Source organism: Lichenostomus cassidix, chromosome 3, assembly GCF_008360975.1.
Source record: "Lichenostomus cassidix isolate B80296 chromosome 3, HeHo_3.0, whole genome shotgun sequence".
Taxonomy (NCBI): domain Eukaryota; kingdom Metazoa; phylum Chordata; class Aves; order Passeriformes; family Meliphagidae; genus Lichenostomus; species Lichenostomus cassidix.
Window position 1 is genome coordinate 43,912,006 of NC_139483.1, and position 20,481 is coordinate 43,932,486.

General features: G+C 35.5%; 1 protein-coding gene across 12 annotated transcripts in view; it reads left to right on the forward strand.

Moving 5' to 3' along the window:
- RYR2 (ryanodine receptor 2) overlaps positions 1–20,481 on the forward strand; it is a 383,225-nt gene that overhangs the window by 90,576 nt on the left and 272,168 nt on the right. For all 12 annotated transcript variants that reach the window (XM_085055535.1, XM_085055538.1, XM_085055530.1 and 9 more), the window contains exon 2: positions 5,712–5,831. In XM_085055535.1, coding sequence (XP_084911661.1) covers positions 5,712–5,831 — 120 coding nt within the window. The remainder of the gene's footprint in view (positions 1–5,711; positions 5,832–20,481) is intronic.

A 20,481-nucleotide genomic window follows, 5' to 3' on the forward strand; every position in this document is an offset into this window, starting at 1 on the left:
ATCTTTGAGTATAAAGATTTTATGACAAGAATTACATAGCCCTTCATGAATAGATATTGTTATAAATCTGCTGTGTTCTTCTTTTTAATCAATAACTGTCCTTGCTTTTCAAAATTGGATGTTTAAAAATAAGTAGGGCTTTGTGACATAGATAACATCTACCTGAATTTTTCAAATTGCTACTTGAAAAATCAGAATAATACAGTAGTGTGCTTATCAAAAGCTTGTGTTGTTTAAGTCAGCACAGATATCTGACATGACACAGAGCAGAATATCTTTGTGCTGGGAAATACAGTATCTTTAAAACTATGAACTGGTGTTCTGGCTGAAACACAAGGATTTATCAGGATTAATGGATTACTCCAAGATGGTTCTTGCTCATCATCTTAAAGCACTGTATATGGCTGGCTGTGGTAGCTTTAGCTGCACAGTGCCTTCTGCAAGGTCATTTCATAGAATCATTGAATGTTAAGGGATTGGAAGGGACCTTAAAGATTGTTCCAACCCTCTCACCCTGGACAGGGACAATTCCCACTAGACTAGGATGCTCAAGGCATTATCAAGCCTGGCTTTAAATACTGCCAGGGCTGGGGTCTGTTCCAGGGTCTCATCATCCTAACAGTAAAATATTTCTTCCTAATGTTTAACCTCAATTTCCCCTCTTTCAGTTTGTACCCTTTACTCTCTGCCTCATCACTACAGTTCCTGGCAAAGAGTCCCTCTCTGGCTTCCCTGGCCTCCTTCAGATACTGGAAGGTTGCTGTGAGGTCTCCACACAACCTTTTCTCCAGGCTGAGCAGCCTCAGCTTTCTAATCCTGTCTTCAGTCCTCAGACTTGGGGAAGAGAATAGCTTTTTGACTCAGGTTATCAGTCAACTGAGCATTGCAAGCACCATTTCTGTCATCCTGTTGCCATACTCTGTTACTGTGGCAAGGTAGCATCATCTTTGCTCCTTACATCCACATTTTTGGGATGGGGATTACTGCACTTCCAAATTCCTTGGTGTTATGAAGCAGCTCTGATTGCGAACTGAAGGGTGAACAAGGAAGGACAGAAGAATCATCTAATAAAGTATCTAAACTAAATGAACAGCTTCCTGAGTTAAATTCAGTCTTAGCTGCAGTAAATATAATACACCTGAACTGTGCCCCATTGTATGTATTTGGTCTGACCTTTCCTTGTGCGTTTGAAAATAAGCTTCAGCACAACTGTGTGCACAGAATCTGTGTGGTTGTTGGCACCTACTTTCCCTTGCTCTCTAGATATCTCTTTTTGTGCATCCAGACCCTGGAAAAATAGAAGACAAAGCAGTGTCTTTGGACTTACTAATGAAAGCTGCTATGGTGATAGGGAATTGGGATGGAAATAGTAAAATTTTCCAGTTCTCATGGAGGAAACAGGCAGATGTTTATCAAAGTGATGATTAATCAGTAAAACAAGAGTAGCAAAAATATCTGGCAATGGAAAAGACTGCAGGGATTTCATGCTTGTGCTATTGCCCTTTCTTCCAAACTGTACTGAAACTTTTTCAAAACTATTTTGTCTAATCTTTATCTGTTGTGGCTGTTTTGAATATGAACTTTAAATCAAATAGAGTTGCTAGTTACTGCAGAATACAGATACTGGGTTTTATTTGCATTTCAATGAGATCAAGTATATACTAAACTTGTTTAATGGAAAATGATAGAGACACACTAATGTTTACTAAAACATCTTATCTTGATCTATTACAAAGACCTATAACTGTGCAGTAAAACACTAGTCTTTCTTCTTTTGGCTGTGCACTTCATATTGTCAGTGCAGCTATGCACAGATATGCACAGACTTCTGCATGTCTTAAAACACTGTTTGTCCAAGAGTTTATACTCCAGGTGAATAAAAAATTTGTACAAGTGATTACATTTTTGCATGAAACATCTGTGCTTGAAGTTGGTTTATTGAACTCTCAAATGTTTGTCTGTGTTTAGTTTACTGTGATATTAAATAACTCAACATTTGTAGATATGTTTAAAAGGCATTAATATTATTGTCAGGAGCTTTGCATTGCCTCTACCCCCCTGAATTTTCAGTCATGTGTGAGGAGAGTTGATGTATTTGCTAAACTTTTGAAGGCTACAATTACAGCCCTTTGAAATATAAATTACTTTAATCAGTTCTAATATGACAGGAAAATTTATGATGATCTAATATCAGAAGATAATTGGAAGGAATGAACCAGTTTGAGACATCTCATAATTCAAGATGCCAGAATATCTGAAAGATATTCTTCTTTAATAGATATTTGGTACAATGCACATTGTGGTGTTCTTCATATAAGAGCAAAGTGACCTTCAGTGAAGGTCTCGTTGGTGGTGTGACTTCAAATAATGAAATGACGCATTTTTATCCCTCTTGGTACTGGAGATGCATATAATTTGCTGATTTGAAAACAGGTTTAGAAAGACACTGCTGAGATGCTTCCCAACTAACCAGTCTGCTTTAAAGGAACGTAATGGAATAATGTATCTTAATATAATTCTGCAACACAATCAAGTTGAATATCTATAGGAATTTTCTGCACAGATGGTCAGTAAATGTTGGGAAACTGAGTCTAGGGTGGAGCCTCTGTTTGGCATTTCTCTAATGATATGCACAGAAATGCAAAGTAACTTAGAACTTTGTGTGTGACACATCATTATCTGTAATTACCTTTGACTTGATCTGAGATTAGCGTTGGATCTTTCTTAACCTTCTGTGCCAATTGTTTCAACACCACCTGGACTAGAACAAGAAGTTCCACAACACTGTGACTCTGTGCCCTGAGTTAAGAGAAGATTTCTTGTGACCATCTCCATAGAAAACGAAGAAAATGTAGCAAAACGGACTTGAAATTGAGTCTGTTTTAATGAACATATCCTGAAAACCCAGAAATAAACTTTGGGAAAGGGCATGGGCGGGTGATCGATTTTCATGAACTTGTAAGCATTTATTAATAAAGCATCATTTTTTGTGTTCCAAGTATGTAACAAAATCATCCATGTGTGCTGTACGCTGCACAGAGAAAGAAGGGGAAGATGTTTGCAAAATGAATGCAGAAAGTTTGTGTGTCAGGAAATTTAGCGGTTGCTAATTTCTTGTTCTTAATCCTCCAACAGTCAGCATCTGCATTAGACATGTAGTTTGCAGGGAAGTGTATGATACATTAGATCATTAACTAAAATTAAGTGTGTCAGGGACTTGCCCCAAACCAACTTATATTTTTGCTGCTGTCAGCATAGAATAACTTTCGTAGATGGACTATGTAGAACACTTTTCAGATGTTCTCTAAAAACCTAGCATACAATGGTTGAAAATGGGGCTGTATAAAATAAAATTGGTGATTCATTTCAGTAGGAAATAGCATTACTGTGTTGTCTGCTTCTGGCTGTGGAGGTACAATGTTAGAATCTTCTCTAGTCACCCTTTTTGGAGGCAACTCTAGCACAATGTGTGATGGTGACAGGGTTACTGAAATTTCCATTCTGCTGGTGTGGGTACTTCAGGAAGAAGGGCTAGGAAGAGAAAGAGGAAGGAGAATGTATTTATATAGCTTCAATCTAACACTGCTATTTTTAACGTGGAAAGAAACGTTTATTTGAACCAAGTGTAATTAAGATTAGGAAATAGTAATTTACTGCTTTAAAAGATAAACACAACCAACCACTCACTGTCCCCCCCAAGTGCTCTGGGTTTTAATAGATGGTGTTACTTTTACAAAGAGTACACAGCAAAGCTGTTAGGTCTGTATGTGTGGTCTTTTTGATCCTTGAAATTTGCCTTCGGGGATTTTTCTTTGTTAACTATGATTTTACATTATGAACTTCCCCAGAAACGTATGCATGTGTTACGTTTTCTGAATTTAATGCCTGAATGGAAGCAGTTATTACTTTTTACCTCTACAATTGACTGTGGATTGCAGCATGGGCACTGTTGCAGGTGTACGAGGAAAATTGGTTTACCTACGGTTACCTTTGCTATATGGGAACAATTAAAAGAGGTAACAGGAATTAATCTTTTTGAGTGATTAAATTCTATGTAAGCTCCTGTTCTTTTCAGAACGAAGTACACTTTAATTTAGTCTAGTTTAATTATTTGAGTGAAGTAAATAAAACCAAATTAAAAGCTAGCTTAATTCAGGATGGGTGTTTACAGGTGGCTTCAAATTATTCAGTTCACTTTAAATTCAGGCATTTATTTAATTTGATGAACTTTTCTGAATGTCCCTATGTAGCAAGCTGCCTGTTAGAACAACTCTTTTTTGGTAAATGTTCCTACTTTAATGCAAGCATTTTTGTAGTCTCAGCCTGTTCTACTTCCAGTTGCATGCTTCATCCTGTAGTTTTATTGTTCTATTTATTGCATTTTACTTACAGTGTTAAATATGGCCTCTTCATAATAACTCATTTTAAATTTATTATTGGAAACTCATAAATGAATTGGCAGAATGCACAGGGAGATGCTATTTTTTCTATTCTCAAACAGAAAATCTCTGCTAGAAAATAGATTCATTGCAATTAAATTTTCTTTCTTTAACTTGAACCATATTTCTGCAGAGATTCTCCAGCTGATGGTTGTATTAGTTAGAAGATCTGGGATTTAAATAAGGGTCTACGTCTGCTTTTTGAGGCTCACTGATAAGATCTCCTTTGACTGTTACTACAAGGAATTAGTCCCATGAAATTTTGGTTAATACATACTAAGGACTAAGGAATGCACTTTTTTGCTTTGCTGTGTGCAAGATATCATTGGTTCCTCCTAGACTATCCTTCCTCTGCTATACGGAGCAGAGCTATGGGACAGCTGTCCCAATAACTCATTTTCCCTTTTAATTTCTGGGTATTTCCTGCCTCTCTTTGTATGCCTGCACATTAGGATAAGCACAGAACACTTAATTGGCAAGTTCATAAAAGTCTATTAAACTCAGTATAAGATAGCAGCAGTATTTTCTCTAATAAGCTTCAGCACCCTGCTTAGTCATCATACTTTTATTATCTTCCATCACGAAGTCTTGCTTCGTCACAAAAGTCACAGCAAGTCACCACACCCCCTCCTGTTAGGAAACTGTGGGCAGTTCTCTCTATGGCTTTTACAAGGTGCAGCAGCGAGTAGGCACTAGTTTTTTTGGAAGAAAAATCCTTTATTTGCACAAGATTGTACAAAGATTACTTTTCAGCTTACTGCAAAAAGCCCAAGTTATGAAGCATATATACAAAATTACTCTGAAGACAGAAAAGACCCCTTTTTTATTTTGTTTACTTATTTCTTTACAACCTTCTAAGCAAGTTGCACTAGGTAGAATATGTGTGATGTATACACAAAGAAGTTAATTCAAATGTATATAGTACCTGTCAATTAATTGATTTTTAAGCTTTGCCACTTCTTTGCATTGTGTGATCAACCTAATCAAAGAAATATCAGTTTCTGTGTGCTTTGGGTGTAATTAAAATAAAACTCATTCTCTGACTTCTGGACAAGGACAAGCAGACAGGAAAAGCACATAGGCAGTTATTATAATTATTTTAATTGATTTGCCCACATTTACAACTTACAATAAAAATTATGCTGGGATTTGATTCTGCTTGTGTTCAGGGATAAGAGTTTGTGCATTTAATAATGATTTTCTTAAAGCTTCCACAGGTCTTGTTGTGTCAGAAGCATAACCCTAGTTCTCTTTTTGCTTTTATTTTTTTAGGATGATGAAGTGGTTCTGCAGTGCACTGCAACTGTTCACAAGGAGCAACAGAAATTGTGCCTTGCTGCAGAAGGATTTGGCAACAGGCTTTGCTTTTTGGAATCCACATCAAATTCTAAGGTACCACTGAGTCTTCTAATTGTCATTGCATGTCATGAAGCAAAGATAGTTGTAACATTGCTTGCTTTGATGTAATATACACAAATCTGTCAAGGAGAATAGAAAAATCAAATCTATCAATAATACAAAGAATATTTAATCCCAATTCAACCTTTAATTTTTCATTTGTCCTTTGGCTGAGCTCTAATGCTGTGTTTTCTGTTTTGGGTTCACTTGCTAAAACTTGTTAGCTGCAGAATACCATCTCAAATAATATGCTTGTTATTTTTCTTGTCTGAACTCAGTTATAGTAAACCACAATGCAACTTTTGTGTACTGCAACTCAAAGACAAGTTGATTGCTCTGATTCTAACTCCACAGAAAAGAAAGCAATTATTCTGTTCGTGGTAGGTTTTTGTTTTGTGGCATTTACATTGAAGTGATTATAAATTTAAGACCTAATTGTCTCTCTGAGCATAGTGCAAGTATCAAAATTACCTCGTCTGACACTTTATCTAAGTCTCCTCTAACTCTCATATATATGCAGTAGATAGAGTAGTTTGAAAAAATAACTTTGCTATTTATTGCAAAGAAGGGATTTTGTTTCACCATCATATATGCTCAAATAAATATTGTGAAGATTCAAATGGGCACCCTGAGGGCAGAGCTGATTATAGTGGACAAGGTAATGGATATACTTGGACATTTTGTTCGTAGAAAGGGAAGACCATTGCTTAACATATTTGTTTTCTTCTTCTGTGAAAATGTAAATATTTGATGAGAAAATATAATAAAGGTAAAGCATCTGGAAAGACATCTAGAAAGATTTAGAATGAAAAATGATGGTTATCTTGCCAGCTTTCACAGCATCACTTTGATTCTCTCTGATATTTCACAGAGTAATGCTTCATTTTCTGTCTCATCATTCAGAATGTATTATTCATAATAATAAATTTTTCACTAGGATATTAATGATTCATTATAATAGCAGTGATCTTGATGAAGTAATTCATGCTGCTCCGTTTTAAGTGAATCTTTTTAACAATAAAAATGTTCTAGGATAGAAGTGGTTGTAGTGCTCATTGTCTGTGAGGCCTGAAAGATCTATTTAATGAATTTATTATCATTCAGTAAATTTGGGTATTAAATCCACAGTCTCTCTCTCCTCATCTAAAACTCCTGAATATTCTTATCTTTAAGGAATGCAGTGGAGATTTCATATCAGTTTTCTATGCTTGTTTGCTGATACTGGTTTTTCTCCTTGTTTTATGAAGCAATCTGTATTCTGCTCTTTCTTCATGAACTTGGGTGGAAAAAAGCAAACAAAAGAAAGCCCATGCAGCTCATCTGTGTTTTAATTTTTAAGGGCTGACAGTTGTCAGGATGAGCTCATCTGAATTCATTCTTAGCTAGAAATACCGAGGGAGCCATAAAATTATCAAATCCTTAAACCAAAGTTGACTATAAATAAGAGTAAATAAAAATGTTTTTCTTCCTAATGTCTGTATGCATAGAATGTTCCTATTGCATTATATAAGGAGGAACATAGGAAATATTTGAAGAGGCATGTGATAATTTAAAAGTAGAGTTCTTGGGACTGTTAAAAAATTTCTATGCATGTCTTAATAGCCATTTTCCAGTTACAATGGGGTTGTGATGGACTTTAATGCAAACAGAAGTGTAGTGTTTGAATTACAGGCACAACTCATGCACCTCCATCCTGCACGCTGGTGGAGTGAGTTGAGGAGCAGAAAAGGTCTTGACTTAGTGCAAGGCTGCAGGTTTCTCAAATTGACCACTCATCTTGAAGAGCAAAATAACAGATAAGCAAGACATCAGGTCAAAATTATGTGTCATTTCATTAATAGGAGACAGTCCTGAATATAAAACTGTCAGGCTTGTCTGAGATAAACACATGACTGCCTCATCTGTAGAGGTGTAGTAGATCAAGTGAAAAATATTTATAATTCAATTTCTACCCATTTCAAAGCAGATCTGTTTCAAAATGGATCTTGTTCTATGAATAAGTTACAAGTTTCAAGTGTATAACAATATTAGATATATAAATCATCAACATTCAGCAGCAAGAATAACAAAACCCAAAGAAGATATGCTGAAGACAAAATTTTAAATGCCTAGTTTCCTTATCTCATGCAATTATTTCTTCAGCAAGTTTTGTCAAGTCTATAGCGTAAATTTTAATTTCTTAAGTAAGAAGAAGTAAATAAGAGATGGGTGTCAGAAAAAAATGGCAAAAGCCCCATTGTCATGTTTTGACCTTAGCCAGCAGCCAAGCTCCACACAGTCGCTCACTCTATCCCCCACCAGTGGGATCAGGGAGAAAGGGTTAAAAGTGAAAAAACTTGTGGGTTGAGATAAACACAGTTTAACAGGAAAAGCAAGACCTGTGCACCTAAGCAAAGCAAAAGAAGTAATTAGTTCCCTGCTTCTCATGGGCAGGCAGGTTTTCAGCCATCTCCAGGAGATCATGGCCCCATCACATGCAATGGTTACTTGGGGAGACAAACACCATCACTCAAAAGGTGCCTCCCCTTCTTCTTCCCTCCACTTTATATACTGCACGTGATGTCATTTGGTCTGGAATATCTCTTTGGTCAATCTGGGTCACTTTTCCCAGCTGTGTCTCCTCAAAGCTTCCATGCACCCCTAACTTTCTTGTCAGTGTGGCACAACAAAAAGCAGAAAAGGATTTGGCTCTCTGTAAGCCCTGCTCAGCAATAACAAAAACACCTCTATGTTATCATCCCTGTGTTCAGCACAAATCCAAAACACAGCCCCATACCAGCCACTGTGAAGAAAATTAACTCTACCCCAACCAGAACCAGCACACCTGTAAACTTCCTTTCTGACAATTGTCTATAGGTAATTTTGTTTCATCATTGTTCCTGTACTTTTAGATTTATTTCTTGTGTGGGAGACCATCCCTTTTATTAAAACAAAATTATGATCAGTTAACTTTCCTCAAGATTAGTGAGATCTGTTTCTTTACATTTGAATATTAAAGTTGTTGCTTTCTACATATAAACAGATTGGTAGTATGAGGAAGTCCATTTGTTAAAAGATTATGTTTTCTGCTAGTGAAGTGATTTTTTTTTAGACTTAAATAATGCATAGATTGTTGAAAAAAAACCAAGCTCAAACTGTTTTAACAGCTCTGGAAAACTATTCCTGTCTATGGTGCAGAATGAAAAATACTCAGCTCTGGTCAGTCAAAAATATGGTTTTGATCCCTTGTGAGCCATTGCACAGCAGAACACTGAAAACTGAATTATACTTTTCTAAATGGCATAAGGTTTTGGGGTTTTTTTGCTGTTTTTGTGGCAGGTGGTAAACTGATATTAATTTCATTAAGCCCTGAGGTAGAGAACTGCTTTACATCATTAAAAAGGACTGATAAAAACTATGTGTGGGGTAACTATGCTTAGAGAGAAGTGGACAATGGAGGAGGGGACTGGAGAAGGTTATACCTGGCATAGGCAAGGCTATGTGAAAAGTATGATTCCTTAATATTTATGCAAGCTGTTTCCATGCCAGCAGTCAAATTCTCTATGGATGTTTCTGGACAAGGGTGTCATCTGGAATGGTGGGACGTTGGCCTGAACTCCTGTACTCTGACTGCCCCTAGGAGAAAAACTCTGTTCTCTGTTTGTCTTCCAGAGTGTAAGATCTGAAGGCAAGGGTTGCCTTCTTTTTCTGTCTTTTACAGAAAATATATTCTCAGTGGCCAAGGCAAATAATCTGTCTCCAGAGAGACTGAGTCTGAAACTCTTTCTGACAGCTGAGAAACAGTAACTGTGATGTGCACAGTTTTTGATTGTGTAAATCCAAATAGATAAAAAAGCACATGGTGTCCATTAACATATGGATGCATGCAGATGATTTTGAGCAGTTATGACATAATGAAATAGAGAGTTTTTAAAAAATTGACTCACTCTGATGAATCAGATCAGTGTTATTTGTTTGTGTTTACAGTGGATCATCCTGTGAATTTGCCTTATAGTAAGGTGGTTGGTGGGATTCCTTTTTTTAATAATTACTGTCACTAATTTCTGTACATATGTTTCCATTTCATCCATCTAAAAAAGTCAAAAAAGAAGTTTTTTATTGCTTTGTAGCTGCACCTCCAAGCCCATTTTAATTGCATTTGTGTCATGTTGCCAAAATTAATATTCCCATTTAATGGTAAAGATGGCACTTAATCTTATGTAATCTTATGTTCAGAGGATTCCATTTAGCAGACTTGCACTAGGACTGTCGACTTTAATAATTTAAGCGAAGAGAATTTATGCATACTTGCACATTACTTGCCCTATTTGACATACATAATTTAGACACAGGTAGATGAAGTCTTCACAGGTGTAGATCAGAAAGTATTTTTTTCAGTGAATCATTGTTTCCCAGTAAAACGCTCCATAGAAGCAATGTAAATAAGAACAGTGTGTTTCACAACATTGTATGTAGTTTTATGCAACATATGGTTTACAATATTTTAAATATTATCTTTATTATTTATGTATATCTAATTAAGTTTTTATTTCTTGTAAATATTATGTAAATTTAAAGCCTAAATGCAGATTGGTAGCTATATCTATCAGATCTGATTGTGATCCTTGCATTTAGTCGAAACTAACAGACTTATTGCTTATTTCTTGAGATGGAAAGTGAATAATTTAAAATGAATATGACTGTGAAAAACACTTTGTCAGATCTCCGTGGCTGTAAAGCAGCAACAGAAATATGGCTTCATATCGGCTGAAAATTGTGGGCATTTTTATAGGCATAACAATCCAGTTTAGTATACTTATACTGTCACCTGTAACTCAGGTGGTTTTTAAAAAGGAAACAAAGTGTGTGATATCAAGCTGGTCACCACAGGCTAAACAGTGTAATAATAATAGATCCAATCTATGAAACCTTACTGTTTTTCAGATCATATCTCCCATTGAAACAGATATTTGGAATTTTAAATTCACACAGGAATGGATTAATTCGATATTACAGAAATAATTTTTATCAAATCTTGTGTTCCCATTGAGTTTCCAATACATTGAATTTTAGCTTAATAAGGCATTATTTGCTACCAAATTGGAATTACAACTTCTTCCTATCTTCAAACTGTACATTCATGAATGAGAGTTTCTTTTGAAATCACGCTCACTTATTTAATATTTTTAAAAGTATGACATTGTTATGAACCAGTTCTCTGTTTTTGGGGATGACTCTGCATGCCTAATACTAGTTATTTAGAACCAATGGAGTTTTATTATAAGACTTTTAATACCATGGGTACTTGGGATTTTCTTTTCAAAATATATTTTATAAATACGTAAGACTGTTGTCGATAAAGCACCTGAAAAAACCTCCCAAGGAAAGTTCTGAATTCCTAAATATGCTGGTAGAGTGTATGGTATAGAGCCAAAGTAATTTTGTAGGTAAGTTTAGTTGATGATAATACTCCAAGTGATGGCACTGAATGAAAGAGTAGTACTTATGATATCTATGTGTACATCATCTATGAATGTTGCCAGCTAAACAGTGCAAAACAAATTTCAAAATGCTCATTTTCTTTTTAATATTCTGGGGTTCATGCTATTAGTGACATAAGCCATCCATTCAAGAAACTTAAACCAAAGCTGTATAATTTATGCAATTTAGCAAAAAACCCGTAAGTTGTAATTTCTCCAGTCAAGTATGTAGTTTGCAACTTTCTTCATGATTGAAATGTATGTTAATAACAAACAAACAAACAAACAAGCTCTAAATGTCTACAAAACCACATATGATGTGTCTGGTTTTTTTTTTTTTTAAATCTGTTTTTACAGGGGTTTTTTAACTTGTTTTTGGTTTTTTGTTTGTTTGAGGTGTGTGGTTTTTTTGGTTGGTGGGTTTTTTTGTTTTGTTTTTTTTTTTTTTTTGGTAGAACAGATGTAGTAATACCACTTCTGGTCTAAGATATGTGAAGAAAACCTGAAAAATCTAATTACGTCAGTTTTCCTTTATAACTATATATCCCAGTAACTGTTTAGGCCTCTCATTATTTAAAGATTAAAATGTAAAAAGAAGTGGATATTATGCTGAAAAATCTTGCCTGAGATATGGCTGTGACACAAAGACCATGATTGAAGAAAGTCAGGTATGTGATATACAGTCCTGTAATTTGTTGGGTCAGTTTTCTAGAGGCTTGGAAAAATCTGCCAGTTTGCTGTGATTTGTTTTCTGAGTCCTAACCTTTTTAATACTGTTCCTGTCAAAAAGGAGAGTTGCTATCATTGCATTATGGGTTTGTCTATTTGCATTTTGAACATTCTGTTCAAAGCAGTGCCCTTACCCAAAAGCACAGTTAATGGCTTTTGGTGGTTGGGTTTGTCTTTTTCGCTATTTAGTGTACAGCCTTAAATAATCTTGGGACTAGGTGTTAAGGACTGCAAACAGATTATTTGTCTTCATCAAATGCACTGACTGTAATAAAATACAGTAAGTCCTTGAAAGATAATACATAAATACATGATAATACATGATACATAGAGGAAACCCAAAATATTTAGAGGTAGGAGTTGTTATTTGGGTACATTCATGTCAGATGAAAGTTACAGCTGCTGTCTGTTCAGTGCAAGCACGACCCCAGCAGCTTCAGGCTTGCTGCCTTACCCTGGGAAACTGAACATTGCAAGGTTACACAGCTGGCATGTTCTGCCAAGTCCCCTAGAGCTCAGCATTTTAAATATTTCCTCTGAAGGGTTCAGAGTGAAATGTACTTCATTAGTACATGCAGAGCAGTTACAAAGCAGTCATTTGAATTTTAATTAGACTCATATGTAGCTGCACATCTGAAAACCTTTAAAAAATTTCATGAATTTGTGTTTCAAGCTAAGAACACATTAAGTATAAATGCTTAACTTTAAGCCTTTTAGATGAACATTTGTCTAAAGCAGCAGTTTCAAATTAGCTTCCTAGCCCTTCTTTGCACCTAAAGTCATGGTATTATTACTTTGTACTCAGTATTTTTAAGAACTGTTAGGCTAAATCTGGCTTAGCAGACTTCTATGAATAATCTTAGTCCAATGGGCTCTCAGAAATTAGGGCAAAGAAATGTGGCCTATTAGTGAGTGAATATGTGTTTATCTGAAGTACCTAATACTGATCAAATCTGAAACAAAATGAAAAAAAGGAATATAACAATATTTTTGTTGTTTATTATTTAAGTCTTTTTGAAACAGACCTTTTGGGTGGTGATTTTCAAGATTTTAGGTTTTACATCCTGGTTACTTCCCCATGAATAAGAAGGAAGACTATTTGTGCTTTTGTAAGAACTGAGGGAATGTTGTAACTTACTATCACAAGAAGAATATTTCAACATTAAATTGAGAGTGTTAGTTTATAAATAGTCTGGATTGGGAGAGGAAAGTTGGGCAAGTGGAAGTAGTTTGGAGTTTGAAGATGTATGCTTTGTGATCCTGTGTTTGAAACCCAAATGCAAGTTATTTTCGTTACTTTCCCAGTGCTGACAGTTGGATTGTGATATACAGATACAAGAATAACTTTTTCTGGTTTCACAAAAAAGAGCAGTTGCTTTACTTTGCATTAAAAAGCCAGAGGCCCGATGGTAAAACAAGTCGTTATGCTCTTACAGAGTGTGCATAAATGCACAAGATCAGAGTTCAGGCTGCTTTTGCTGAGTGCTTAATTATTTTTCAATAATTGCTGAAAGTTTGCTGTTTGTTTGAGAACCTGTAGATAAAAGAGATGGGCATGCAATTGATACATGAACCACACTGACACCTCTAGTCTGTTTTTCTTAAGGAACCAACATGTGCTTAATATCTGGAGGATGGGAATAATGCTGTGGTTTCCCACATTATGACTAGTAGGTTAAGATGTCCTGCTGATCTGTCTTTTTTTGGCTTGGTCTTTTCCAATACCTTTAATAAGCCAAAAGGTGTTTTAGAGTTCTCTGTGCCCCAGTACAAGGGTCTTGTAGAGCAGGGAAGGTGTGCAGTCTGCTTTTTCAGCTGGCTAGCTGGGGAGTTGTGTGAGCTGGAAGGTGTTGAAGCTTGTGTCCTGCTTAATGGAGTGAGATTCCTGTAAATGCAGTGAATCTCTGAATAATACTAATCGATGTTTTTGAGCTAAATCTCCTTACAAGTTCTTTTTATTCCCTAATGGATATAGAGAATGTTATTAGGAGGGGGAAGCTTGTTCCTTCTCCCACGTATTTGTACTCTTCTCTTGACATATTTAAAAAGATGCCATCCACAAAAAGGTTGCCTTTTCATGAGCACTGACTTTTTACACGCTATTGAAAAAGAACAAGAAACTAATGTCACCAGGGTGATTTCAAAGGTCTGATACAATCTTCCCTTAACAATACTGCAAACTCTACTTCTATCTCACATCTAAATGTCTTTTAGTAACAGGAAGTTATGAATTTCAGTTTTTATTGGTGTTTCTCTGAGTATTGACCAGTTGCATTGCACAGTATCACGTTTACAGCTGGTGGTAAGGCAATAGTTGACAGAAATGTGAATCAAAATCAACAGGTGTTCAAATGGCTTTAGATAATGTAGGATGAATTAGTTTAAGATGCTTTAAAGTGCCAAGATGTGTGTTGAGCTTTAAAAGAAACAGCATGGACAAGTTATTTCTAGATGAAGGAAAATTGCAAAACTGTGATGTTTTGAGTACTGTGAGAGAAAAAGAAACAGGGCTAGCACAGGACTTGCATGAGAAGGTTGGACAGAGGTCCCAGAAAACAAACAAATACTCTGATAAGTGCAATATGAAATATGAACTGACTTTCAAGAAAGTGTTTGAGTGCCCATTATTTCAATAAATTAGAAAGTCCAGTAATACAGAATTTCACTTTCTGTATGTAAGTTGATTAAGTATATGTAAATAAAAAGGTCCATAAAAATGAAGTCAAATTGCAATGTGGTCTTATTTTTAAATAAGAAACATGCCTAGTGTGATTAGCTGTTGTCAGAATAAAGCTTAATAAGCTTTGAATGCTGTATTTGATTTGGTCAGAACTACACTAACAATAAATTAAGCCTCTGGGCTGATACATTTGCAAGAATGCGTATAGTTTAATGACTATGTAAGTCTTTGTTAGCTCAAAGTGGTGAAAGAATTCCTTTTCATTTTGGATGTTTCTGGCTAATTTATCAAGTTGGTGATACATGTAGCTGTTGACATAATTCTTACTAGAATTTTTTTTTTCTATAGAAAAGGCAAGTTACTTAGGAGAGTTAATTAAAAAGAATTTTGGTTATGTCAAAAAACTTAACAGTGTGTGGGGTTTTTTTTTGTTGTTTGTCTGTTTTTTAGAAAATAACCCAATATCAGAGACATTTGAAATGTTACATTAAACCCCCAGCATAGACAAGCATCTTAGTAGGGGAGTGGAACATCTTTGCCTGGTTAGATGAATTTTAGATATTGGCAAATTAAAATTAAAGCCATCTAGAAAATAATACATGCATATTAGGTATCTGAAAAAGTCTGTAGTTATTATCGTATTATCTGATGCCAGAATGTCAAATTTTGAAAAGGAAGATCTTGACTATGGTAAAGGAGGAGATTCCAGGTTGGTCAATTATCTAAATGAATGCCATAGTCTCATATAAAAGTGATATCTGTGAACTTGATATACTCCCTCCTTGTTATAGTACCCCCTGAGCTTGTATTCAGGGGTAGCAGGAAAAAAGTAAAAGTCCACAGATTTTTCAGGTCCTTGAGACTCTCTTTACCATCCCTTTACCATCTCTGAATTTTTAAGCCTCTTGCTTTATTGCCTCTTGCATAATTCACTTCTGAGGCAGGTGGGAAATGCATGTGGGTATTTTGGTCTAGACAGTACTTTGTGGAAGCTTTTTGTTCTGTGTGTTACTGAATAATAAGCAAAGAAATCATTTAAAGCAGCAGTTGGTTTTATCTTAACAGCTTAGTAGCAATATTTCGACACACTAGACCAACAACGAGCAAAATTTAAATGTTTTAGAAGCTGAACAAATTACTCTGGCAATTATTCTTTTTGATTTTGTAGTTGATAGGGGTGTATAGTAAAGCAAGTGTTTATTTTTCACATCATGCATTGGATGTTCAAACATAGTGCCATGCACAGGCAAGCAGGAGCTTTAACTATTTAGACATTGATAGATAAGCCACAGTTTCTGAGTGTACATGGTGAGCTTTTTTTCAAACAGATATTTATGCCTGAAAGTATTATTGCACTTTTTATCAGCAGTGGAACCTTGTCAGTAAAAGTTCTTAAATCCCTGGAAAGTGTCCTGGCAGACAGTCCTTGCTTTTAGGACTCTTCAAATCTTTCTGTCCCTGACACAAGCTGTCTGCTAGAGTTTCTCTAAGACTACAAGAATTTCATAGTTAATGGTAGATTTGTTTTTGACTGAAAAACTTTCAACATATAATTCTAATTAATTTGCTTTAAATTACAAAGGTGGGTGTATATATCTTTTAAGGTAACATATTTTTTAAAATATAATTATTGTTTTAAATCAAGTATATCAGATCAAAGTAGTCTGGGGTGCAAAATAATTTGGAGATCGTCACATCCAGCCTGAATCAGAATGAATTTACTACTTTTAAAGACATATACCAAGAGGGACAAAATGAATTAAAGAAGTGAGATATGGTATAACATTAATCTTCATAAAGTGGCTTTATAATTAATTAAATTTTTACCAGGCAGTCAGGACCGGCACACCTAAGTTTGAATAATGCATGTTTAGACTTTGTTAAGATGGTGGGATAAACTGAAAATTCTGTGAGTGGTTGCATTTAATTTGTTTTGAATAATTTTTTAAAATTGAATTAAGCACATAACTGAGAATTGCCTCCAAGCAGAGGTATACATTATTCATTTTAGTTGTAACAACTGATTTATTTTACAAACGTGTAAAGAAAATATTGACTGCTAATATGCAGCGTAGTACTGCAAGTGCCTAAGTGTGTTGCATCTTGCCACAAAGGATTTTGACAGTTGTGTATGCTTTGCTACTTTTAAACTGTCTTGCCCAGGAGAGAGCTGATGATGCATCTCCTTTCCTTCATTTAAGGGCAAGTCAGGAGTGACTCAGAGCATAAACTCCCAGTGCCCCATTCAGCAATATTTGATTTTCCTAGTTACACAGGTTGACCACTGATTTCAACAACATAAAATAGAAAACTTACAACAAAATCCTTAAAAGTTAAAATTTGGTGTCTGTTATGTTTTATAGTTGGTAGTTTATGAGATAAATAAGCAGACTTTGCTTCTCATAGACATAGTGTTTCACTGCAACCTAGATAAATTGCTCATAAGAGTTAGTATTAGGAAGGATTAGTATTTATGTTTATTTGGATGTCATTTTTACATGTTGTCATTCTACTGTGAAGATTTCAGATATGGAATACATTTAACAGTAAGAGAATCTCAGCTAATAGTTGTTTTTTTATGATTATGCAGAGGCAAGACTTCCGCTGACACAGGTCAGGCCATGTCACTTATTACAGGCACAAAATGTGTGCATGTTTGCTCTATTTATTTGATCCTGAAATGTTACGGGGTTGCTACTTTAAAATATTATTGTTGTAATGTGTACACTTTATATTAAATCTGATCATGGGTTAGGAAGATTTTAATTTTGTGTATCTGCTATGCTTTTCAGAGAGGGAAAAAATAATGTTTTATAAAAGTCATCTTTCTAATGCTGCAAGAATCAAAGTGTAGCTGCTTCCTTCCAGGTTCTAAAGCAACAGTACCACCCCAACTGATAATATCCTAGATTCTTCCATTGCTTGTTGCAGTGGCTACAAATACAACATAACCTCTAAGAATAAAGGCGAACATTAAAACTCTGAATAATACACGTAAGATTAGCATAATAAGATAGAATTTTCAGGATCAATACGGAGATAAACAAGCCATGTTTTGTTAATTTGGATGTGTGCCTAGACCCCTGTAGCCCTGTTGATCCTATAAGCTCTTTCTATTTTATTAATCAGCATGGAATTTTCCTAATTACCTTAAAAATTAGCACATTTTCACTGCATTAGGTTGATGCACTATTAATTATGTTCATCTAAGCTTCTGGCTACAGCAGCATATGTTGTAATGGGAGTTGAGCTGATTGACCAAGTTTATCCATCAATGCTGCAATGTAGTTGTATGGCTTCTTTCCCAGTATCACTTTTATCTGTTGCTAAGAGTTTTAAATTTTCAAAAAAGAGATAAAAAGGAAACAGCTTTCAGTAATGTAGATATGTGGGACTTATGTCCTTAGGTTAGAAAGGAGACTAGAGGGAAGAGATGGAGGATAAGAGGAAAAAGCCTCTTATCCATTTAAAGATGGAATGTATGCAGCCCTTAATCTGTACAGAAACACCATCCCAGCAATTACAACTTCCAGGCAATTAAGACAGTCTGCCCAGTTAATAATGGCCTCAAGACCTTTGATAGATTTCAGGATCAAAGCTATTTCCAAAGAGCAAAAAGTGAAAAATTGTAAGATGAAACTTTGGAACTGTTTTGATCATAAAGAAAAATACTATAATTGTACTTAAGTAAGAACATCATAAGCAGAAGTAGATTTCTTATGGATTTTTAAAGGAGATTGTGAGAAGGAAAAACCCCAGGAAGCAGTTTCCTTCTACGCCTTCAAGTTTAAGTTTCAGGCACACAAAATTTTCTTTGCCAATGAGCTCTGTTACACAGTGACCAGCAGACAACATTCACTATCTGAAAATGAAAGTGGGGAAGGATTTTGGTCTTCACTGCTGTGCAAACTCATAGGGGATAAAAAGTAGTAGCTCCTTATAATCAGAGGAATACTGCTGTTATGACTATTTGATACATTAATAGAAAGTATGCTCAAGATTTTTTTCACTGCTGGGTTTATCAAATCTAGATCTTCACTTGTGAGAGAGTTCTGCACTCCGAAATCTGGACAAAATGGGGAAACTTTGTGTGTGTGACCAGAAAGAACATTTTAAAAACAATTAAAACAGTTGTTTAGGTCAGATTAGCAAGGAAGGAGATCAGCATGTAGTGGCATAGGCAACCCACGCATTTCAAGAAAACCACTGAGGACATGGAGCTGTTCTGTGTTTCAAGATTTGAAAATGGAATGATTTCAATGTATTTGGATCTGACCTCAGTTACACCACTAGTTTTTCCCTGTGTTTGTCTCCTTTTCCCTTCCCCCCAACTTTTTTTTTTTTTTTTTAATTAATTCTGGGCCCTGTTCTGATTTTATTCTCCTGTCAGTTTCTAAGTTTTATCTCCTGAAACAGTTGTCCTGTGAGAAAAGGACTCTTTAGACCTTTCAATTGTTAATAAGAAACTGTTCACAATGTGAAAAATGGCATTTTTCAGGAAGTAGACCTTGACCAGGTTTTTGAAGTTTTTCCTAGAAAAAGTGTACTTGTGGGAGAAACCCACTCCCTTGCCAAGCTGCTCTTCCAAAAACATAAGGGCATTACAGATTTTAGATAAAGTAACATAAAAAGTTTTGAATCCTGAGAACTTCTCTGCTTTTGATGGAGACCACTGGTTGGGATGGAATGTCCTATAAAAGCCTAGTACAGAAGTGATGGTTTCAGACTGAAATAGTCATAAGCAGCTGATAAGCAAACTTTCTGTAGGAGGCGTCCAGGCAACCTTCACAGTCTGCTCATGGTAAACACACAGGGACTTGACACTGTTCCTGGAGGAGTTCTGCAGGGAGGACAATGTCACTTGACATTCCTCTCTACAGAACTGAAACTGTAAGGCTCATAATTCATTCTCTGTCTTTTCTGCTTTGGGATTTGATGAATATGGTTCATTCTATTTGGCTGACGGGACTTGTCAGACCCATGTATTTCTGTTCTGGTAGCATTGTTTCAATGACAAGATTGAAAACAAGGAAAGCTATGCCTTCTATGTAGAGTCCTAGAAATAGATGTTTTTCCTTGGTAATATTGAGTGTGTTTCATCACTGTCACCAGACAGAATCTCATTTAAGTAGAAAGGGCTGCCAGAAAGAGGGAGATGTATAAATTTAAATGTAACTTGAAAATAGCTGATGGGTTAAGTTTCTTTCAGGCTACTCCCACAAATAAGACTGCAGATGTTTTGATTTGATTAAATTCTGTACTAAAATGAATTTTCTGAGTCCTCCTACTTGGATTCTCAAAGTTAGGCATCTAGTAAATGTGCTAGCGTTAAGAAAAGTTATGAACACCCACATCTCATTTTTTGACATCAGGCTGCCTAATTAGGTGATTGTTTAGGCACTGCTGTGTGAATATTTAGTATACAGTTAAAAACTAAATACATACAAGTCCATTTTATTGGGAATTTGGTTAGAAAAGTAATAAAAATAACCATGAGCTTAGGAAGATAACTAAGAAGCTTTCAGATATCTAGGAAGAGAAGGAAGGCTGAGGTGAAGCTGCTTATTCTTAAGAGACAGAATTCTGTTTGCTGATGCAATTTATTATTCTTCAGCCTTGTACTAATATTTATGAGAGGCAGAAGTTCAGTTTACATTCACAAGATTATATACAGCGTATTACATTGCAGTGGCTTGTTAGCACTGTGTGATCGTCAGAGTTATGACAACAGCACTGAGTTTTGCATCTCAGCCTCTTGCTTTCATTTGAGTGTGGC